The 22620-nt window shown below is 51.3% G+C and overlaps 8 protein-coding genes across 8 annotated transcripts; 5 read left to right on the top strand and 3 right to left on the bottom strand.

Annotated features, from left to right (window-relative positions):
• Positions 1 to 118: 118 nt before the first annotated feature.
• Positions 119 to 1516, bottom strand: BROUX77_005747 (uncharacterized protein; the record flags this gene model as incomplete). The annotated part of the gene is made up of 2 exons (XM_073750655.1): positions 119 to 1033; positions 1112 to 1516. 2 exons carry the CDS (start codon positions 1514 to 1516, stop codon positions 119 to 121), a joined length of 1320 nt encoding a protein of 439 aa, XP_073604633.1.
• Positions 1517 to 2207: 691 nt separating this feature from the next.
• Positions 2208 to 2692, top strand: BROUX77_005746 (uncharacterized protein; the record flags this gene model as incomplete). The annotated part of the gene is made up of 2 exons (XM_073750653.1): positions 2208 to 2570; positions 2642 to 2692. 2 exons carry the CDS (start codon positions 2208 to 2210, stop codon positions 2690 to 2692), a joined length of 414 nt encoding a protein of 137 aa, XP_073604632.1.
• Positions 2693 to 3298: 606 nt separating this feature from the next.
• Positions 3299 to 6580, bottom strand: BROUX77_005745 (uncharacterized protein; the record flags this gene model as incomplete). Its single annotated transcript, XM_073750652.1, has 1 exon — positions 3299 to 6580. The coding sequence occupies one exon, from the start codon at positions 6578 to 6580 to the stop codon at positions 3299 to 3301; it is 3282 nt and encodes a 1093-aa protein (XP_073604631.1).
• A 2206-nt stretch (positions 6581 to 8786) lies between these two features.
• On the top strand, positions 8787 to 10042 carry BROUX77_005744 (uncharacterized protein; the record flags this gene model as incomplete). Its single annotated transcript, XM_073750651.1, has 3 exons — positions 8787 to 9027; positions 9184 to 9294; positions 9357 to 10042. The coding sequence occupies 3 exons, from the start codon at positions 8787 to 8789 to the stop codon at positions 10040 to 10042; spliced, it is 1038 nt and encodes a 345-aa protein (XP_073604630.1).
• A 199-nt stretch (positions 10043 to 10241) lies between these two features.
• BROUX77_005743 (uncharacterized protein) lies at positions 10242 to 11505 on the bottom strand (the record flags this gene model as incomplete). Its single annotated transcript, XM_073750650.1, has 2 exons — positions 10242 to 11351; positions 11416 to 11505. 2 exons carry the CDS (start codon positions 11503 to 11505, stop codon positions 10242 to 10244), a joined length of 1200 nt encoding a protein of 399 aa, XP_073604629.1.
• Positions 11506 to 12184: 679 nt separating this feature from the next.
• On the top strand, positions 12185 to 15632 carry BROUX77_005742 (uncharacterized protein; the record flags this gene model as incomplete). Its single annotated transcript, XM_073750649.1, has 7 exons — positions 12185 to 12272; positions 12354 to 12521; positions 12654 to 12986; positions 13071 to 13197; positions 13305 to 13340; positions 13410 to 13540; positions 13621 to 15632. The coding sequence occupies 7 exons, from the start codon at positions 12185 to 12187 to the stop codon at positions 15630 to 15632; spliced, it is 2895 nt and encodes a 964-aa protein (XP_073604628.1).
• Positions 15633 to 16820: 1188 nt separating this feature from the next.
• BROUX77_005741 (uncharacterized protein) lies at positions 16821 to 18740 on the top strand (the record flags this gene model as incomplete). The annotated part of the gene is made up of 5 exons (XM_073750648.1): positions 16821 to 16919; positions 16990 to 17143; positions 17225 to 17688; positions 17743 to 17969; positions 18032 to 18740. 5 exons carry the CDS (start codon positions 16821 to 16823, stop codon positions 18738 to 18740), a joined length of 1653 nt encoding a protein of 550 aa, XP_073604627.1.
• Positions 18741 to 19257: 517 nt separating this feature from the next.
• Positions 19258 to 21954, top strand: BROUX77_005740 (uncharacterized protein; the record flags this gene model as incomplete). Its single annotated transcript, XM_073750647.1, has 4 exons — positions 19258 to 19303; positions 19389 to 19463; positions 19531 to 19721; positions 20263 to 21954. 4 exons carry the CDS (start codon positions 19258 to 19260, stop codon positions 21952 to 21954), a joined length of 2004 nt encoding a protein of 667 aa, XP_073604626.1.
• Positions 21955 to 22620: the final 666 nt, after the last annotated feature.

Here is a 22620-nt window from a genome sequence, read left to right as displayed (position 1 = left end):
TGAGGCGCCCCCCGAGAAGTTGAACAAAACAAAAGCACGTCTTCCCTATTTTCTTTGGTATCAACAGGAGAGAAGTAGTGAGATAGGTAGACGGAGAAGAGGAAAAACGAAACGTCTATTACTTGCTCAGAGCAGTGGACATGACAGAGGTGCGGAAGACCACACCCTTGGTTTTTTCAACAATCTGCTGGTGCACGTTGTTTTGGGGCTGGTTAATAGTAATGGTACCAGCCTGGGCATCGATCTTGGCGTCTATCCGGCTCTCGTAAATCAGCTTAACAATCCACTTCTCACCGTCATCAGGGTTGAGACCAAGCTTCTCAGATAGATCGCGAATGCTGACGAGGCTTGACACCTTAAAGTAGCTCTCGCAGATAAGGTGGCGGGCAGCCTCAACAAAGGCGTCGGTGCTGTTGAGCAGGAAGAAGTCGTTCTGGCAAACCTCCTCACTCCTGCGCAGAGCCTCGCGAGCAGCGTCAAACTCGAAGTCAAGGTAGAGGGCGCTAATGAACTCGATGACGGGATCCTGGTATTCGTACAGCTCCTGGCGCACATAGCGCACAATGTCCTTCATCTGCTTCTGGTGGACGCTAGAGCTGCGGGCACGGTTACGGCCAGTGATAACGGCAGCAACGAGGTACCGCAGGATCCAGGGGCAGGTGGTCTGGATGGTGTTGATGAAGTTGGGGCTGAGCAGCATTTCCAGGATGGGCTCACGGTTCTTGTCGTCGTTGAAGAGAGGGAAGAGCGACCAGTGGATCAGCATGGTGCGGTGGTCGAGCTGGGCGCGGGGGTTGTTGAACAACTTGGAATCAATGATTTCCCGAATTCTGGTGATTTCCTCCCAGGACTGCTCCCAGTTGGTCACGAGGATTTCGCATGCCAGCTTACCCCAGGTAGCCTTGGAGACCATGTCATCGTCAGTGGACAGAATGCGGAATTTGTACAAGAGGTCGGCAGCATCGGCGTAGTTGCCGCAGCGGAAGTGGAAGATGCCGTGTTCATAGAGACCATTGACCATTTCGATGGTGACCTGGAGGAGACAGTTAGCGAGTGATCAGTAGCCAGGTAGGCCCTGTTGGGTTGTGAAATGGTGGCTTGTTTTACATACACCGTGGTTCTTCTCCAGGAACTGGAGATTGGCAACCTTGTCACTACGGAAGGCGTCAACAACCTCCTCCTGCATCAGAAGCATGGAGATTTTCGAGGTCTCGGCCTCGCTGGTCTCGAGCTGAGCCAGGACCGACTGGCGCTTCTGGGCGTACTCCTCAGGGGCGGCATCGACGCCATGCAGCTGGCAGTACATGTTGGCAACATAGTCGGCCATGTTGGTGTCCTTCATGAGTTCGAACTTGGCCTCAAGGATGTTTCTCTGAGCAGTTTCATCGTTGCTCTGTTGCGCACGCTGCGACTCGAACTCGATAAGATGTAGGAACAGATGGCGGGATAGCTGGGGAGCAAACCTGTCGACCAGCGAATAGCTTTGGGTGGACGAGGGGGTGGTGTCGACAGCCATGGTGACGGATTGTGCGCAGAACGGAGGAGGTGAGGTCGGGCGGAGCGGGCGGCGTTCGGGGGTCAAAGAAGGAGAGAAGGAAGAAAGAAAAAGCGGTCGATAAAGTGGGATGGATGACTTTTTGTGCTGATCTTATCAACACTTGACTTCCACTATGAAAAAAGAAAAAAAAGCAAGGAAAGGTTTTTTCCCCTCGTGATTTAATTAAGAAAGACAGAAGCTGAAAAACAATTAATTTATCCCACCGACTTTCTTTCACACACTTCAATGGCCTTGAATTTTGAGTGAGGCGCGAGCAAGAGATAGAAATTCAAAGACAGAGACGCAAATTCTGATGGTGGGGAAAAGCCAACGTATAAGCCCCTCCTTTTCGCTTGCCGTTTTTGCGATGGCGGCTTCTATTGCTGTATGCTGACTAGGACCCGAGCTCCACTCTTTTTTTCTCTACCCACACAAGCCGCCATCGTTGGGTGCGCGCTGGGGCAGACTTGGTGCACGTGCAGCATCACGTGCAGCCAACGACTACACTTCACATACACCCGTTGTTTAGCCGGTCTGAACCACAGAGCTTTGCCCTGGCGCAGCTTTAGCGCAACTTGGTGATTGGTAGCAGCTGTAACGACGTGCGATCTCCTCCCCAACCCGGCTCTCACATTTTCTTGTTCCGCCAACTTCGCCTCTACCCTAAATCATGTTTGCTATTTTGGGATCTGCCCGTCCGGTTGCCGCCTCAGTCGCTAGACTCCCCGCTGCCGCTGTCGCCTTGCTGTCAACACGTACCTATGCCACTGAGACCCTCGCCATCCCCGGCGTTCTGGCCGCCAAAGAGCCCACCACCGATAGATCTACGCAAAAGACGTACACAGTTTTGCGCACTGCCTCCAAGAACCTCCCCGTCTATCTCAACCAACAGCGCTCATCAAAGGCTTATACCACTATCATCCGACGGATTGAGGGCAGCCCACAGGACTTGAAAAAGGACCTTCAACAAGCTTTGGAACTATCCAACGACGATGTCAAAATCAACCCTGTTACTAACCACATCCACATCAAGGTGCGGCCAGTCTATTCAACGACATCTACTGCCAGTGTCCGTGTGCTTCGTTCTAACTATCTTTGATACAGGGCCACCATATGGCGAAAGTAAAGTCTTTCTGTGCCAACCAGGGCTTCTAAGCACAACAAACCAAAGACTTATGTAAAAATTCTGCTCTGGCAAATTGCCAAATTCATTGGCGCGCATGGCGCTTAAGGCTAGCCGCCTTGTACTATTACCATCACAACACATCATATTACGTAGCGCACCTTTGTAGCGTACTTCATCACATGTATTTGTACCACTATACTACTACTGGCACAGGTTAATACAATAAACAACTTGGCACATCAACTACAGCGTAGACGTCGTTAGGAACCGAGAGAAAAGCAAAGCAAGTTACTATGGCGTAATAAAGCAAAAAAAGAGAAAATAATAAGCACAGGATGCAAGGGGCCGATGAGGACGAGTAACAGAACCAAGAAAAAAAAACAGCCACAATGTTGTCCAGGACAGATATCAACACGAAGCACCTCCAGAAACACCCAAAATGAACGACATCCTGCCCATGATTGGAACAGAGGGTAGAAAGTACATGACAAGAAAACAACAAATGGGTAATGAACAACGAGCCAAGTTCCACCTCTTTCCATGACCGTTCATGCATTCCGCCAGTTTCGAGACAAGAACGGGAAGAAAAATAAAGAAAGCCCTTCGTATCATATGGTAGTGCATGGGGACAGACATTATAGCGACAGAGTAGAAAGTGCCATGATCTGCTGCACCACACCCTCCTTTGTCCACTCAGGTGCTACAAACGAAAGCGTGTTGATTAGCATATCTTTGCTGGGAAGGCTCTCCACAGGCACCGCCTTGTGTGTGTCATTGGGATCACGCGACCGCTCGACCATCTTTTTTAGGACTCCAACGACAAGGACAACGAGGTAGATGAGTGACTCGTCTCTGCTCGGGGGCGCGCCACGAGCCGTCGTCGGTCGAGCCTGAAGATCATACTGAGACCCGAGGAACTGTGAAAGATGCAGTAGGCTTGGCGCAATGCCGTTGGCTGGCGACAGCCAAGACTTCACAAGAGGTGTCTCGTGGTTTGGGGCCATTCCAAGTAGCATTTCAGCAGCGAGGAGACCTTGCATCAAAAAGGGCTTGCGACACTCGACGATTGTCGCTATGACGGGTTGCCGGGCATCTTTGGAGTAGTCTGGCACCGGCGAAATCGCAAGACCAAAAGCGCGGGTTAAGATGTTGAGAGGATCGCGTAAAATTGCCTGTTCCGTGGAAAATATGGCTCGGAAATGTGATCGGTTGGGTTCATCGCGTGCGAGGGTTTTTGCAAGGGCATCAACAGCGTGCGGTAGATATGGGTGAATCATTGGGTCGTAGCTTGGGAAGAATGTAGTCCCATCTTGCTCCTCGGGTGTAGGGGATGGCGCAAAACATAAAAGAAGATGTAACAGAGACAAGGCGTTTTCACGGCTGCCAATCTCAAGTGATGTAGCGATGTTGGACAAGATGATAATACAATCCTTAAAAAAGTCCAGAGTATTTATGTTGGTGCGCAAGAAGTGTTCACGTGTGCCTATGTATCGAATGATACAAGACATCAGGTTGATAACAGACTCGTCGGCAAGTGGCGCCAGATTCGGGTTGTTTTCACCGGGACATGAGAGGTTACGGAAGATGCTGAAGATGCAAATCAATCGATCAACTGCGCGCTGCATGTCGTACTCGGGAGTACCAAATTTAGGTGTATCGACGACTTGGAAGGAATCCTCCTTGGTAATGCGTACCATTTTTTCGTAAGTTGGCAACTCAATCTCGTCGCGTATTTGGTTGGTGTGGGTGAGTAGGACCTCAACCTGGTCCTCCGCGCAGCCAACCAAAGCGTCAGCCAAATCTTCGCAGAATGGCAAGTGAATGACATGCAGCTGATGCATTGATGCAGAGACGTCGACGAGTGTATCCAGCGCCACCCGGATCTCGCTATGCATTCCACACTGTAGGCTACGTGTAAGAGCCGCAATGTCGATATGACCAAGCTCCTGAACCGGTGGGTAATCGGGTCTCATGCGCTCAAGATCGAACCCAATGTTGTTCATGGTACTAAGGTTTAGAAGACCCCATGTTCCAATCTCCCGACTGCGCGGAATATATTCACCGTTGCCAACAACATGATTAGGAGGTGTCTCTGAAATAGACATTCCATGGGGAAGATTGCTGGGAGCACCAGACGGACCACCCGTTTCATGGTCGATGTTGGAGAAAGGAGGCTGTCCTGGAGCGGTCCCAGGTATAAGATCTCCAGGGCGCTGGTTCACACCACGCGAGTGGTTTGGTATCGGCTGGCCGGGGACTTGACCGTGTGTAGAGGGTGCCCCGGTCGTTAGCAGTTGAGGCGTGCTAGGGTTGGTGGGAGCTTTTGAGTTATGAGATGGTGTCACTGGAGGACCCTGTAAGGGCACCATGTGCGGAGGGCCTTGCGGGTGTGGTTGGGGTTGGTGGTGCTGGGGCGGCAGATGTGATTGTTGTGAAATCCCCTGTCCAGGCATGGTTGGTGTACCAGGAACACTAGGAGGTCCCTGGCCAGGCGTTTTACGCTGGCTTATTGCCCAAGCTTCTTCAAATGTCAGGAGGTTTTGCTCGTAAATCATCTTGAGGACCTGTGGCGCGGTTGGAACCTGGGCAGGGTGGAACTGCAATGCTTGAGCAATATGTGGCCATTGGTTAGTCGCAGTTACATTTTTGTACATGCCGCGGCTCTGAACCTGTTGAAACAAAACAGGCAGGCTAATATGACGGGACCCAATCATGGGATTCTTGTCAAGCGATAGATTACGCGATACACAGAAGCCAATGAGGTTTTTCATGAAGACTTCTGGGTCAAAGCGCTGGGGAAGTCGCTGCTGCGGACGCATTCCGGTCCCGGGCTGGCCATTCATCATGCCAGCTGACTGGTGAGGAGGCTGAGACGGAGGCATGCTACCGGGTCTACCTTGAGCCTGGGCTTGAGCTTGGGCTTGAGCCGGGGGCATGCCCTGGGCTTGCAATTGCTGCTGTAGTCTCATCTGATACGCAGCAGCCATCTTTTGTTGTTGGTCCATAGAGTTGCGTGGACCCTGAGCCTGGGGCTGCTGATACATTTGTTGCTGTCCAGGCTGTTGCGGTACCGATTGGCCTGAAATAGAGGCCGGTGAAGGACCAGGAGAAGGTCGCGGCTGAGACGGCGACGAAGCATTGAATGTAGGGTTAAAGCTGGCTTGCTGCTGCATATTCTGCATGTAGGGATTGGGAGGTTGAGGGGTCCCATGATCAGACGGAGCAGGTGAGCCTTGCGTGTTGAGCTGCTGGTGACTAGGCGAAAACGGATGAGGCGATGCCGTGGCCATGCGCTGTGGGACACTGCCCGGACGCAAGGGTTGATTGGACATCATGGGGGAGGGCGTGGCATTGGTTGAGCCATTGTGGCCAAGATGAGGTGGGTACGGCGAAGCCTGCGACGAGGGGTTTTGCGGTTGAGAAGTCGGGAACTGGGCAGAATTGGTGGAAGCAGAAGTGGTATTGAAGGCCTGCTGTTGCTGTGGGTGTTGTTGATTTTGCTGCGACGGCTGCGGCGGCGGCGGCTGCTGTTGCTGGGTCGGGGTATCCGAACGCGTGGTCGGGATGATGCCTGGGTTAGGGCGAGGCGAGCCGGCGATGCTATCATCACGCGGGCGCGGACGTTTCGAGGGCACCACGGGGTTGGTTTGGTATGCATTATGTTGAAAGGCGGACGGCGAAGCGTAGCGCATGGGGCCGGCTCCATTTCCCATGGTCATCATGTTAGGCGGTTGGCCGGGGAACTGGGTGGCGGCACCAGCAGCGCCAGCGGCAGAAGGCTGGTTGAATTGGGCAGGACTACCCATGAAGGCGGACGGATCCATCATGACCTCGGAAGATGGGGCGGCAGAAGGGTCGGTCATAAGCGGGAAGCCGTTGCCATTGTGGTTGGGGGACTCGTTCATCCAAGCGCTCATTTCGGCGGATTACAGATGCGAATCATCCGGTTGGCGACTTTGATGTTCAAGCAAGGGCTGCGCAGTAGCCAAACGGACAGGCAGTTAGCAGGTCAGAGTAGCGACGTGATATGCGGCAGCCAATGGGCCACAGAATGTGTACCAGACCGAGATGGCTGGAGAAGGAACACGGGGACGATGGAGATAGTGGAGGCAGAGGCAGATGCGATGAAGTTATTTGGGCTTGCGATCGCAGTCAGTCGCAATTAATGAGGTGTGGCTGTCGCGCGTCGCAAGCTGATTGGACTGATGGACTGAGGCACAAGGCACCCGAGAGCTTGACGCGGAAGGCTGATGGCGGATCTCGCCAAACGTCTGGCACCCAAGCAGTCACGCGAGATAAAGAGGCGCCTGAGGCAGCAGAGAGTCGGGGCGGCCGTGGACAGGCCAATGCAGGTCGAGGGAGGCGGAGGCTGATGAGCGGCTGACCGAGGGCAACAGGCTGGAGACCGGCTGCCGAGACGAAGAAAAAGCTCGGGATTATGCGGCGTGCAGATTTGCGCACGATGGACTACGTGCTTGTTCCTTTTCGGCGCTTAGGCGACGGGGGTGCGTGTCGGGCGTCGGGAATCGGGCGCCTTTGAGTAGAGGGCAGACGAATGCGAAGAAGCTAAGCCAGATGAGTAGTGTCTCGAGAAGCGTAGGCGTGTTTTTTTCGGGAGAGTGGAGGGCAAGAAGGGAAGGTCGGAAATGCCCAAAACGGCGACAGGCGCGAATAGAGGATAAATAAAAGAAAATAAAAGCCGAGTTTCCTACGCGGGCATACGTTGTATTGTGTCGAAGCTCGCTACGGTTAAACCCAAAAAAAAGGAAAATCAAAAAAATCAGCATATTTCTCAAAGCCTTGCTCGCAGAGATTTTGTGACAGCCTTGCGCTCACTGGCGTGTTGTCAAGATGTCTCGTCCTGGCGCGTCTTCACGAGAAAACGCCACAGTGTTTCTGTGTGGCGTCGAGAGCTGTGGCGCCCGTCCACTGGGTGGGGCTGGAATCTACCACGAGTCACCGAGAACGATTAACAAACGGTTCACCCCCCAAAAAAAAAACACCTAAAATCTCCCCAAGAGTGCTGAAAGCATGCTTCGCCAGATTCCCGCCTGCTACACGTGCCCCCGCGTCAAATCCCAGCGGTCACTTTAACCGCCTCTGCCTACTTGGGCCACGCCGAGAAGAAGAGAGGACTACCACCATCTTCATGCAATGTGATGGGGGGAGCAGGCGGTGGCCGAGAAGGGAAGCGTGGGCAGCTGGCAGGACTGCAGATCGGCCTATTTCGCGCACGAATTCCCAAATGAGACGCATTGCATACATACAAATGCATAGAGCGCCTGCATGATTGACGCCAGAATGGAGCGTGCTTGTGAGTGTGGGCTTGTATTCATATATATGCACCGTTAACGAGTTGTATATCGGTCATTTTGATCTAAACTCTGCCATGTGCACATGTACATATGTGTTGTGCTGTACTCTGCATCTAAGGGAATATCTACATGTATTGTGCCTCTGTCGTGTACATGTTTCTACAGGATTCAAACTAGGAGGACATGCGTATAAAGTACCCAATCAGAGTGAGCTTACCCCTAGTGATGATCCAGCCACACAAAGCAATCAACGCAGTGAGTAGTGACGGCTCTTGGTAGCCTCAACCCTAACAAATGAACATCAACATCATCTCATTTCTTGTACAATTTGACAGTTCGTAATTTCATCTTCTGAATAAGGCCACTGTTGACAAGTCGTCACTTCTAGTACGTACTGCCTAAACAATATGATTAGGCATGTTTGATTCTTAAGATAAAATAACATATAAGAAGCCCCATCAGCTCTAAACCATCTTCAGCATTGGCACATAGTGAGCAACATCACCTAACAAATTGCCTGTTATAGAACAGGCCAGCAACCATGTTGTTATGTGAATGACTAGGCAACACGAACTTGAGTACTGTCAGTGCTATATAAAGATGGCAGAGAGCTTAGTTCTTCTTCATTGTTAGTCTTTCATTCTTTTGATATCCCGCATCATACATCCTTCTTAATTATCCTACAGTATCGACGACTCATCGACTCATGGCTACCAAGAAGGCAAAAGTTAAGCCGGTGCCAGGGGAAGCAAACCCTCTCACCCTACGAACAAGGTCGCAACCACCCACCAGAACTTCATCACCGCTCATGCCATCGAGAAAGCCCAAGACCATGAGAAAGCCGCCTGCAGCAAAGAGAAAACCCAGATCCAGGGTCGTCAAAAAAGCACCAATCGTCTTGCAGCAAGCATATGACCTGGGAAGCAAGGGTGCAACAGGATTGTGGCTAGGCACCTCAGAGCCGAACGGATACTACTCACTAGGAGCTATGGAGAATTGGTCTATTGAAAAGTTCGAGAAGGAAAAGACTACGAGTGTGCCCTATCAAGGTATGCTTTCGCGTGGTGCATACTACTCACACATAGACTCACTTATGCTAATCAGAGTATCATAGGTGGACGCTGTCTCCGAAGTACAAAATATGCCCTTCCCAAGAATCTTTACATGGAAACGTCTTGTATACTAATTGGCGCTTGTAACTTTAGACCTTGGTGGTGTCGGCGCCATGCAAAAGGGAGATCTAGTATTTTGGTTTCAGCGTTCGCTAGATGGCTTTACCGGGCTGCTTGAAGTTGTACAGAACAACGATGCCGATCGTAAGTGGCCCTCCGCCCGAACACTAACATGAGTTATTACCTGTGCTGACTTTACATGCTAGCAACTACACGTGTTGATCACAAGTCCGTCAAGAAAAAGTTTGCTTTTGCCCTCCGGACTAAGTACATCAAACCGGGGATCCTCCGCTGCCACCTTCAATGGCGAGCCACCTTTTCCAAGCCAATCACCAGTTTCGACATCAACATGACCAGCCTGTTGAACAACGTAATCGCTCATGACGTTGTCCTAAACTCGACAGTGATTTCCAAAAGCCAGTATGAAGAGGATATGACCAAGAAGCGTGAAGCGCGCAAGAAATGGAAAAAGCCCAATCTGTTATCTTATGACAAGCGACATGTCAAATTTCTCGTGAAGGAGGAAGGATACACACCCGAAAATGACCTCGACAGATATGCCGACTACGATTGTATTGACAGTGGTGTTTCTACAGTTGACAATCAAGATGGTACTATGACTATCACTATCAAGAAAATAGTCAATCAATGTTCGCCGCTGGCTTTGTGGTGGTGGACGAGAAAGCCACATGCCGTTCTGGCTTTGAGCTACAACGAAGCTGATGTGCTCTTGGAGTTATGCAAGATAAAGAGTATGCATCCAAGCTTGTGGCCCTGGGGACTGGATCCTGCGAGTCCCAATGAGATACTGAGAAAAAAGGCAAGAAATATACGGGGAGGAGCACAGTCAGGCGCCGAGATGGCACAGGTGACGCATATCGGAATGATATGAATGGCCTCCAAATGAATGCTGTGTATCAACGCAGCCATGTGGTCATCATATTACGTTACAGATCACGATGAGAAACAATTTCCACTGTGTATGTTGGCAACAATTAAAACCTATTCTCTTTTATTGAACCCACAAACTCCATTGACCAAGAATGAAACTTCCCGCATAGTACACAGACCAGAAGAAAAACAAAAGAAATTTAAACAACAATCAGACTCTTGAGGTAGTCCAGAACCTTTGAAATATCTCCATCCAGTCCTTCCGTGGCTAGCAAACTATCCAGCCATTGTACAGCTTTCTCGCCAAAGGCCACCTTGTCGCTGGCTGTTTCCACAGCTTCCTTGAATAATGGGACGACTTCTCTCAAGGCTCGAGGGAACTCGGCCGTCAGTGGTGAAATACCGGTCACAGGTCTGCGCACTTTACAAAGAAGAGTGACAGGACTCTGGGGAAAAGACTCCTCTAGTGTGTCTACCACTACCTGAACAAGACGCTCGTGCACGACAAGCCCGCGGAAGGAAGTGAAAACGTTGAAGAAGAGCTCGGCTGCGTCAGCGTTCCAGAACTTCTGACCAGACGCAATCTTGAAGATGGCAAGCGGCAGAGCACCATCAAGAGCGGGGTTGGACAGGCCCTGTTTGTCCTCGGCCGAGAAGACAGCTGTGGCTTTCCCAGACGAATCAGCGCGAACAATTTCGTCCTCGTCACTGTCACTTTCATCTTCGTTACCCGCCAGGCTAATGCGATCGTCATCGTCGACCTGGTGTGGCTTGACAGCGTCAAGTGCCTTGGCGCCCTCCTTATCCTTGTTCTTCAGCGCCAACTTGGCGAGCCATACCATTTCGCAACGCGCATACTCGGCCCAAACAATGCCGTCATGAACACAGAAACGGCATGCGCGCATGTAAAAACGGCGGGCAGAAGCCATGTCGCCGTGACTGGCCATCTTGTTGGCGGCCATAACCCACAGACCGGCGTCCATGGGACGCATGCGCAGGGCGCGTGTAACGGTCAGACGCCAACGCTTTGTAGCCTTGATGGAAGCAGTGTAATCGAGATAGGCAAGCCATAGTGGTCGGTGGCCCGGATGGCGACCAACACCGCGGTCATAGATGGAAAGTAGTTTGACCTGGGCCGTGTGGGCTGACGAGAGATTGCGGATTTTCAGACGCTGGCAGCGCTTAAGGCGTAGAGAATCGAGAGTCTTTTCCCAGTTTGCATATTCGAGATAGTCGTCGGGAGTATTTCCAGGGGCGAGAACGCGGTGCTCAAAGTCACTGCGCTTCTGAACAATGGTACGGATTTCGTCCTGGTGAAGATTGCCCTTGTTAGTGGGGGAGTTCTAGTTCAGAGGTCGGTGAACAAAGACGAACCTTGGAGAAAATGCCCTTGTCCTCCCACTCCCGCAGCTGGGGAACCGCCTTTTCGAGGTAAAATCTAGCTTTTTCAGAGACGCCAGCCATTATTGCGGTGTGGCACTGACATAAGCAGGTCAAGATTTGTCGTCTCAAGATACTTTGGTAAGGCTGATGGATTAGAAAAAAAAAAGGTTGGGCGATAAGAGAGATAAGTGGGACACACGCGATAAGAAAGCTGCGAGCTTTCTCAGCCTTGCGCGAACAGGGATCTTCCAACGGATTTATTAGCCGTCCTAGTTCAGGGCCAGCAGAGGCGACCCAGGGGTCAGAAAGAAGGGGGAAATGAGGCTGCCTGTAGCCCACGACCGCGAACCCGTTGGAGCCGAAGACAGGGAATGATTGAGTCGCGGCGCTTTTTAGCTCCAAGGTCGTCCGTGATGTGGCTTTGTGTGGGATGAGGTACACATGTACCTGTACTTTGACAGAGCTTGAAAAGGCGCCTGTAGCCGCGACCAGTCAAGACTGCGCCGAGGTACTGGTACACAACACAGGGCCAACTTTAACTGGCCTTGCTGGCTGCTTAAGTCCAACTTGGCTTCAAATTGTCGTGCATCCTCAACTCTGCTCTGTATTTTCTGCATCTCCCTTTCTTGTGGCCATTTATTATTCCTTCTTTTTGTCCATTCTTTTTTCTTCGCCTTGTTTATTCATGTTATCCTTTGCATTTTGCCGTATACTTTATCAAGCCCGCTAATATAGTTACCTCCACGCCTTGTCCGTCATCATGGCGCCGTACAAGGACAAGGACGACGGCGTGATGCTGACGTTCAACGGCCGCTGGATTTCGTACTTGCACACAATCCTGGCCTACAGTGAGTCTTGCTGGCCTCAGCTGGCTAATATGCTGATACTTGCTTGGAATTGATGCTAATACGGCCTCTGATACCCTCTAGCTGCCTTCCTGAGCGCCCTCATAGTCGGCGTATCTCTCCACTACTATAAGATCGTGGAGAATGAATGGTTTGGGTACCCCCAGGAATGGTTCCCGTCTGTTTCGGCCACCATTGGCGATTGGTACCCTGAGCGGTCATTCTTTATGCTGTTCATCGCTCTCACTTCTGGTACGATCTGTTATTCTTGACACTGTCCACCGACTTCTTCGGCCCGTCTCCGAATTTGTTCTCAACCCTTCCGACCAATTGGCCCACCCTATAACCCTGCGCCCTGTCAAGTATACTGACATGATGTTTCAGGCCCCCGTTTTGCCCTCGTAGGTCTGATGTACCTGCTTTGCCGCAAGAATGGCCCGACTCTAGCCAAGATCATCGCCTACCTAGGCATATTCCGTACTCTGACCTGTGGCGGCTGGACCTATGTTACGTCCACCGACGACCATGATTGGCACGATATCTTCATGATTTCGTACCTCGTTGCTACGCTGCCCTGGACTCTTGGCTGCATTGCCCTGTCCAAGCCTGGCTCCGGTGCTCTCAAGTACCGTAAGCTGGCAGCTTCTTGCTTTTTCGGCGCTCTAGTCCCCATGGTGTACTTCTTTGTACAGCACAAGGTCCACCGTGTTCCTGGTGGTAAGCAATTAGCACATAGCTGCTCGCGCATACATGCGCAAGTGACTCTTTGCCCATATCTTTGCTGACACAACAATTTTACAGCCTACACCATTTACGCTTTCTTCGAGTGGTCGCTGGTTCTCATGGACCTTGCGTTTGACGCCGCCACTGTGCTAGACTTTGGCGACATTGATATCGTCATCAAGGATAACAAGGGTCAGAGAATGGGGTATGTGCACCTGTATCCGTGATAGGAACACCTGTGTGGCAGTTCGAAGTTGAATCAAGTCATTTGCTTTGTATTATTTTCTAAACATTTCGTTTTGGTGTTCACAGTGCCCAACAGGCCGCTCTCCTTGCTGAGCAGCAGTTGTACGTTTTGACCCCTCTCTTGAGTCATGTCTTGTTGCAGTTTTTTGTTCTTATATTAACCCTTAGTAGCAAAGAAAAGGCGGCCATTGGCTTCTTGAGCCCTCAGTTCAGTTGGTTCGGTGTCATTGACCTGTGCTTTGACGTCTACCATGGCTTCGTTTTCTGGTCCATGCTGACGAGCTTGGGTCTTGTTGTTTGGTGTAAGTCGACTATGAAACAACTCGGGCTCTGGGGCAACATACTTGCTCAAAATTGTGTGACATGTCTAACCGTTTGTTAGATTTCCCCCTGTGGTACATGGGAATCTCGGGCTACGAAGCGCTTGTCATGGTCACTCTTGCGCCTTTCCTGCTCGTCATTAAGCCCATCCGTTCCTTGGTTGTCAACCACCAAACCCCGTTCCACCTACTGTCTCTGATCGGTGTGGCCGCCTACCTTGTTCCTAACCCTACGCAGCGTCTCTTTACTGTTGGCACTGGTGTCTTCTTCAGTGCGCTGGCTTGGACTGGTACCTTTGTAGCCGAGTCTGGCCACAGCGCTCGTCTCGAGGGCAAGGCTATCACCTTCATTCTGGGCCTTGCCTTGTCATCCACTGCCAAGTTTGCCTGGCTCACCAATAACCCCATTTGGCCCATCATGCACGAAGAGAACGGCGGCATGAATGGCATGGGTCTCACCATCGCTATCCTCGCTGTCCTGCGCTTTGTCCGCCGCCCTGTGCTGACCGGTGCTGGCGTGACACCGGTCAAGAAAGTTGGCTGGTTCTCCAGCTGGCTATCGGCTGCTTCTATTGGTGGTATCATGTTTGCTTTGCACTCTCTCCTTAGTGACTCTTCGACTATGATTTTGTGGGGTTGGGATGGTTTCCCGTACCGCGGCCCTGAGGCGTCGGTTCACGGATATTTGACCATGGCGGCTATGACTGCTGGTGCCGTGAGTGGCATGTACAAGCCTGCTCTTCTTTCAAGCTGGATTCTGTACGGCGTTGCCTGTGTTGGTGCTACCCTAGTGACTAGCTACTCTCACTGGACTGGATACAGTGGTGCTCTGATTCTAGCCTTCTACCTGTCGGGTGTTGCCTATCCTATTCTGGCTTCTGCCTCCAAGAAGAGCCCTGCCATGGTTTTTGGCCTCGGCTTTTTGATTTACAACTTTATGGTTCTCTTCCACGTCTGGGTTGTTGCCTACGCATTTGTGCCTGGTGGCCCTCTGGTGCGTGAGCATACAGACTGGGTTATGGGATGCATGATGGTGCAAATTGGTTGTGGTATCCTTGATATCAACCTCTCGGCCACTGCCAAGAAGATCAGAACTCCCAAGCCCCTTGTTGCAGCTGCGGGTGCTCAGCGCAAGTCGCTTACTTTGGTGGCTGTTCTGATCAATGTCTTGTTCCTGGTTGCAGCCTTCTTCCGTTTCCCCACCAATGACTATCAGCCTTACCACAGCGATGCCAAGGTCATCACTGCTGGTATCTGGACCATCCACTTTTCGCTGGACAACGACATGTGGTCATCTGAGAAGCGCATGGCTGCACTTATTCGCGAAATGGAGGTCGACGTGATTGGCCTGCTGGAGTCTGATGAGCAGCGTATCATCATGGGTAACCGTGATAGCACGCAGCAATTGGCTCACGAGCTGGGCATGTATGTTGATTACGGTCCGGGTCCCAACAAGCACACATGGGGTGCCGCGCTGCTGTCCAAATTCCCTATTCTCAACTCGACACACCATCTGCTGCCGTCGCCGGTTGGTGAACTGGCACCTGCTATCCACGCAACTCTGGATGTGTACGGCGAGCTCGTCGATGTGTTTGTATTCCACTCAGGCCAGGAGGAAGATCCCGAAGACCGCCGCCTGCAATCCAAGTACTTATCGGAGCTGATGGGCTCGACTGACAAGCCGGCCTTCCTGCTGAGTTACCTGGTCACGAAGCCGCTAGAGGGTAACTACCATACCTACGTTAGCGAGACTTCGGGAATGCATGATGTCGACCCGTCGGACTGGGACCGATGGTGCGAGTACATCCTGTACAAGAATCTGCGCCGTGTGGGTTACGCCCGCGTCAGCCGCAGCACTATCACGGACACTGAGCTTCAGACCGCCAAGTTCGTTCTGGCCAAGGATGCCCAAGAACGCGCCACGCTGGAGGCTGCTAGTGACGAGGCGCGCAACCAGCGTGTTGACGAGGCGCAGATGCCCGAGGGCTGGAGATATCCAGCCATTTTCCGAGGCGATGGTGTTAGGGGACACAGATACCACGTGTTTGATGAACCGCGCTACTACAACTTTTAGACAGCGAGACTGGAACAGTAGTTCTGTTCAGTTTTCAAACACACCAATATACCAGTGTTTCTCACTAATAGATAATATCTTTCTACATACCTATATGGAAGAAGATACATAGACCGCCTAAGCACTCTGAGTAAACAAGTAACTACACTATTGTAGATAGTTGACCATCGGGGGCCAAAAGTTGCGGGCTAAGAATCTTAATGCCTTTGATAGCCGTTCGTCGGCCTCTATCCCTTTCCGACATGAGACCCTTCCCCAACTTCTCCAATTTGTGTTGGAGAATATCACGTATGGACCAACTATATGTCACAGCGTGTAAACTACCGCTGCGCCAAAAAGACTAACGTTCATTTGGACTTGCTTACTTAGTAGGGCTTCTATCTTCCATTATGTACGCTGGGCTATACTTGACCCTCCTTGCGCATGCTAGCTGGGTAACTTGGCATTTTCGTAGTGATCCTAACAGCGATAGTCTGACACTATGTCTCACGTCGAGTCCAGCAGTGGGTCGTCTGTGTATATGCCGCATTAGACTGGCTGCCAGCTATAAGCAGCTAACAAGCTTATTGACTGTGCGAGTCCTATTTCTTTTGCTTGATATCATTAACCAACAATCTGTCGCGGAATTTGGTGCTTGTGCCTGATCTTGTGCTGGTCTACCTTTTTTAGCTCCAACCAATCACCCCATGACTTTTTGTAGCTGATGTGGAGCAAGTGGGGTAGTTCTCCATTAATACTGTCTTATTTTTTCTTTTCGGCTTAATGTGTGTGTAACGTCGGTCTGGAATGCGTGGAACTAATCCGCGAAGAGCACATCTTGTGACAGAGTTTCAGGGCCCCCGGCTTACGCTCACTCTTCTGGAGATGTTGCTATTGGCTGTCCCGCAAATCTTGAGACTGTGAGAGCCGTGGAGGTGCGCAGTGGCCGCGGAAGTAAGAGTGAGTAAAGTATGTATGTAGCTATTGAAGGCGTAGAAACGGCAGTTGCCTTGGGGAGAAAACAGGCACATATAAAGCCACACTGGGCAGTAGCTTCCCTAGGATTACGAGTTCCTTCCTGCCTCTCTTCTTGTTCTAATGTCACACACAATTGTGTACTCTTGTGATATTGCCTTTGTGTTTTCAGAGACCCTATCTCGAGGATTATCGTTTCATATATCCGACTCTTTACTTTAGCTCAAGCCAATCATGGTTTCTTTCTCTCCGTCAGGCAGTGCGCTACATCTGAAATATGACGTTGGCCACGCCAAAATGTTTGCAGCTGGCACAGCGTTCCTTGCATTGGTAGTATGTAGCTCTTCCTCCCGATAGAGCACCGTCTCTGTTCCATATACCCTCTAATTGATGTTCTCGATAGCTCTTCGTCAAGTATGTCGTCTACCAAGTATTCTTTCACCCACTTGCAAAGTACCCTGGGCCATTTCTTGCCAGGTTTACAGATGCCCATCAGCTTTGGCATGGGTGGGTAGGAGACCGACATCTGTTGTTCCACCAGATGCATGAAAAGTATGGTAAGTCCAGCAAAGACAGTTCCTTTTTTTTCCTTATTTTTGGCTAGTTACGAATATTGGCTCACACACAAGCCAATGTAGGTCCAGTTGTCCGCTATGGTCCGAACCACCTCTCATTCAACACAGTGACTGCGCTCAAAAAGATCTACGGTTATAACAGCAACGTTGCGAAGTCTGAGTTTTACAATGCTTTTGTTCATGGGGCCCCCAACATTCACAACACGCGCCAGAAGGAGATTCATGGTCGCAAACGCCGTATCATGTCGAATGCCTTTTCGACTGCATCAACCAAGACCATGGAGCCGTATGTGCATAAGAACATCCGCAAACTGTGTGAGTTGGTGGGCCCGGCTCATGACACGGCGGCGAAGACGGAAAAGTACAGCGAGTGGTCTACGCCACAGAACATGGCAAGGTGGTTTAGCTACCTCACCATGGATGTTTTGGGTGATCTGTGCTACGGAAAGTCCTTCGATTTGCTGGAAAAGAAGGACAACAGATACTCTCTTGAGTTATTAGCCATGGCAACCAAGGGGCATTTGCTAGTAAGCAACGCCGATGCCATTGATTCCTTGATGTATTTGCTAATCTACTCAAAGTGTGGTCTCATGCCGCTGGCATACCGCTGGAAGCTTGATCACATCGTCTTCCGGGGTATTGCAAGCGGCCGCGCTAAGTTTGCCGCGTACGGCCGAGAACGCCTTAACGAACGCACGGCGCTTGGCAACTCGACGGACCGCAAAGACTTTTTCTACTACATGTTAAATTCAAAGGAGGGCGGATACTCATTCTCACAGCCCGAACTTTGGGGAGAGTCTACGCTTTTGTAAGTGTCACGGTGATATCTACTAACTATCATATACATGCTAACTTCTACATTAACTTCAGGCTTATTGCTGGTTCTGATACGACTGCTGCTTCTATGGCTGCCACATTCTTCTACCTCGTTCGCCATCCCGAAATTCTAGCCAAAGCCACATCCGAGGTGCGCTCCAAGTTCACTACGGTAGAGGAGATCGGTCACAGCAGCGACCTCTCTTCATGCCTCTACTTACGTGCCTGCATTGACGAGGCCATGCGCCTCTCTCCGGCTGTCGGCGGCCTTCTTCCTCGAGAAGTCATCAATGAGGGGATTACAGTAGACGGAGTCTTTGTCCCACCAAACACCATTGTGGGCGTGCCACACTATGCGCTCCACCATAATCCAGACTACTACCCAGAGCCCTTCAGTTACGTGCCAGAGCGCTGGCTTGAAGGTGTGACAAACCCTCTAACAGGTCGCGTCAACACTTCGGACGATACGGCAACTGTCAACAGCGGCTTCTGCCCCTTCTCCATCGGTCCCCGCGGGTGCATCGGCAAGGGCCTCGCGTACCATGAAATGACCAACACGCTGGCGAGGCTCCTATGGCTCTACGACATTCGCCAAGCTCAGGGCGTTATTGACTCAAGTGGTGGAAAGCCGGATGGAGTGACTGGAAGACAGAGAGAGAGCGAGTATCAGTTGATTGATACGTTCACATCCATCACGCCTGAGGGTCCGTTGGTGCAGTTCCGCAAGCGTCGCGATGCACTAGAGGCGCGCATCAACCTGTAAGAGTCAAGTGTAAAATGCATGTTTTTCTCCATATGTTTCTGTGACTATTTAAGGCTAGTTAGTGTATTGCCTAATAACTTGTAATTCCTGGATTTAATTGCTCATGACCACCGCCTCAAGACAGCATGTCAAAGAAGCAAGTTTAGAGGGTTACTAGCTAATGATGAAATGCGAGTAACCCTAGTGCTGGTTCAGCCTCGTCAGAATTTCAGGACAAGGCTGAGAGGTGCGGTCGCAAGTCTGTTGCAACGTTGGACTGCAACGATTTGCCTTTATGGCCGTTTCCGGGAGCGCCTTCTGGTTCTACAGCTGTGGAACATTCTGCAGTCTGGGTGTCTTTGCCTTTTCATTTTTATTTTCGACAACGCCAGCGGCATCTTCTGCGGCCACATAGATCAGAGATACTAACCGGCGGCCTTCTCGACAAGGTGGCGCAATCTAGCTTCCAGGAAAGTCAAGTCAACCACTCGCGCACAACGAACCGACGCTTTCTCGATTTTAGATTACAAGCGCAGCCATGAAGGTCTGTCGCTTTTACCGATCGGGGACTTGTCGCAATGGCAGTGAGTCGCTCGTCCTGCTTGGATCTTGGATGGACGAAACAAAGAAGAGGACCCGTGCTGACAGCCTGCAATCGCATTCTTTTAGACAACTGCAAGTTTGAACATCCCGGCGCGGACAAGAACAGTGGCAGCACCTCTGACGCTGACATTGACGACAATCGTACGACTTGAGATTCTCTCTCCTCCCCTCCCCGCTCTCTCTCTCAGCAAAACTGACATACGGCCAGTGTACAAACTTTCCCGCGACGCCATCAAGAAAGACCTGACCAGCGAGACGCCGCAGTGGATTCTCTCGGCCTACGGGCCCGGCGTCAACGCCCCCGAGCAGTTGTGGGGAGGATTCCCGCTGGAACAGAGCGTCGAGGAGATCCGCTGGCACTATCTTGCGAGCGCGCAGTCTGGAAAGCAGGCGCAGGCGGTAAGTTGAGCTGTACACACACATACATACATACATAGAGACACACAGATAGTTATTTCTGTTGTCCCTAACTACCCCTTAGTTAATTCACCGCACGCTTGTATGGATGTAGAAGGCCGTCTGCCGGAGCTATAGCGTGTTTCCATTGAAGCTCTAGCGCCCACAGTGTCTGCCGTAGCCTGTGCTATAGCGTCTGCTATAGTGCCTGCTATAGTCGGTCCCTGCCACAGTGTCCTAAGCAGAGCCGAAAACGAAGACCGTCAGGCCGCCGAGCCCGTCCCTCTTTTCGCTATTTTTTTTCTCGTACCACCTGCTGAACTCTTATTTCCTTCTTCGCTGCCTCGAGCTTTTTGGGCTTGCGTCCTCCCTCTCTCTCTCCCTTTTTCCTTGATCCATTTCTCCCGCACGCGTGTCTTGTCGCCGTCCAATTGCTGCTCCTGTCTTCCTTCTCCATCGCGCAGACTGCTTCTCTTGGAGTTCCAGGCCTGTCACCAGCCTTTTTTCCAGCCTCTCTAACGTGTCGCGTCATTTACTGCTCTAGCTCGAAGAAATCACAAAGCTTTACCAGGAAGCACAAGGCCGCATCCACAACACTGCCTTAAACATCGACGACGCCATCTGCTACATCAACAGCGCCGGCGAAAAACACCCGAATCGCATCGATATAGTTGCCCAGGCCACCTCAAGCTCGACCAGCGCGAGTGCGCCCAACTCAGGCCCTCAAAGCAACAACAGGGATCCCTTTGGATCTAGTTCCAGAAACAACAACACCACCCCCGATCCTTCCACATTGCAAAACGCCTCAATGCTCGGAGGCGGTTCTTCGGTGTTTGGCCAAACCAGCGCCCTGGGCCAAAAGCCCACTCCCTTTGCCCAACCGGCCTTTGGACGACCCTCACAGCCCAATGGCGGTTCTACTTTCGGCCAGCCCTCAAATCCGGGCAGCAATAGTGCCTTTGGTCAGCAGAGTGCATTTGGTGCAGCGACCTCGAACAACAATGGTGCTAGCGGCTTTGGTACCTTGAATTCAAGTGGTCCGACCTTTGGCCAGTCGGGCTTCGGCCCGTCAACCGCCACCACCTTTGGACAAACTTCTGTTCTAGGCCAGAAGCCAGCCTTCGGTAAACCTTCGTTTGGCCAGTCCGGGTTTGGCCAGCCTTCATTCGGCACACCAGCGGCCCCAGCAGCATCAGGCGGTGGGGCATTCGGCCAGTCTTCTCAACCCGCGCAAACCAGCGCTTTCGGCCAGGCCTCACAGATGAGCCAGTCGGGCGGAAGCGCTTTTGGTCAATCGGGAGGCGGTGGTTTTGGCCAACCCTCGCAGTCAGGTGGAAGCACCTTCGGCCAGCCTTCGCAGCTGGGAAATACCGCCTCTACGTTTGGCCAACCTTCCCAACTGGGCGCAAAGCCAAGTGTGTTTGGGTCGTCTTCAACACCCAATACAGGAAACTCAACTGCCAGTGGCTTTGGTGCCTTTGCGGCCCAGGGTGCGCCTGGAAACAGTCCTTTTGCTCATAACAATAATAATAATAGCAATAATAATGCCATGACTACTGCTAGTAGTCCATTTGGAGGTGGGAGTACATCGGCTGGAAGCCCTTTTGGCCAATCGTCGAACAATGGTAACAATCCATTCAGCTCGACGAATAACAATAACAACAATGCCCCTGGAAATACTTTTGGCCAACAGGCAACTGCCAAGCCCAACCCCTTCGGCGCGGCGGCAACCCCCGGGGCTACCAGTACCTTTGGCCAACCTTCCAAGCCGGGTGCTGAGAGCCCATTTGCTATGGCTAACAACAGTAGCGCCAACGCGAGTAGCGGCTTTAGTGCACCTTCGGTGCAAGCTAATCCTTTTAACACTTCAGCCGCTCCCACAACCCCAGCCAAGCCCACTAGCCCGTACCCCCCAGACAGCGGTAAACAACACCCACCACTGGAAAGTTACACAACTTGCAACCCAGTAACACATCAACTGGCTTCGTTCAAAAACCAACAGGTTGAATATGTATCAGGCGTACCGGGTATTCGTGAAACAACGACTGGAAATTGGTACAAAATCATTTTTCCCAACGGCGCCCCCATCAATTACCCGGCCACAGAAATCCCGCTTGACAAGATGGATGCCAAGGCTAAGCAGCAATGGGAACACTTTGCAACCACGGGTTCCTTTTCAGATGGTAAAATCCCTATGCATCCACCCCCGCGTGTGGCTTGTATGTGGGACTTTTAGTCTCTCGTGGGTATTGAGTTGCCGGTGGAAGAAGCTATCGATGGTGCGTCGTGTGCTGAGAGTGGGTATATATTGGGTGTTTGTTAATCTGGGCGATGTTTATGGCCTCAATGTTGAGCTGTCTGGCGTTACGGAGCTTTGGTGTGTTTGGGCCTTGGCCCAGTGTGTGATGGATGATTTCTCACGATTGAAGTGGTTCTGGTCCTGCAGGGAAGGGTGTTGTTGATTTATGATTATTGCTGTTTTTCATTGGGTTTTCCGAGTATTTAGACCCTAAAATTCCAATACCATTTGAAATTGAACGACATGATTCGTCAGGCTCACGCAGCTATGCATCTGTACGAAATTATGTATGTAATTAGCTGCTCGCTATCCATCTGGTGTAGACCTGAGATAGAAATCCCGCCAATCTTATGGGCAAAGTGCGACACATGTACAAAGACGCCACATCTATGAACATGTGCGCCACAAGGATATGTGGCACAAGCTTCTTATTTTGGCGATGAATCATCCATACTCACAAGATGATGTTCGGCCGCAGCTGTCAAGAATGTAAACATTTTATGGGCTGGCGGCATTAAGAAGACTGCAGTTGCACCTCTCCGCTGGACAGGAACACCGTGACAGACACTTCAATACATCGAATCAGACTGCCACCTGAACATC

Source organism: Berkeleyomyces rouxiae (genome assembly GCF_048999995.1).
Source record: "Berkeleyomyces rouxiae strain 22BRR77 chromosome Unknown BrBRR77_ptg000005l, whole genome shotgun sequence".
NCBI lineage: Eukaryota > Fungi > Ascomycota > Sordariomycetes > Microascales > Ceratocystidaceae > Berkeleyomyces > Berkeleyomyces rouxiae.
The sequence above is the reverse complement of the archived record's forward strand: the minus strand, read 5'-3'. Positions and strand labels throughout refer to the sequence as shown.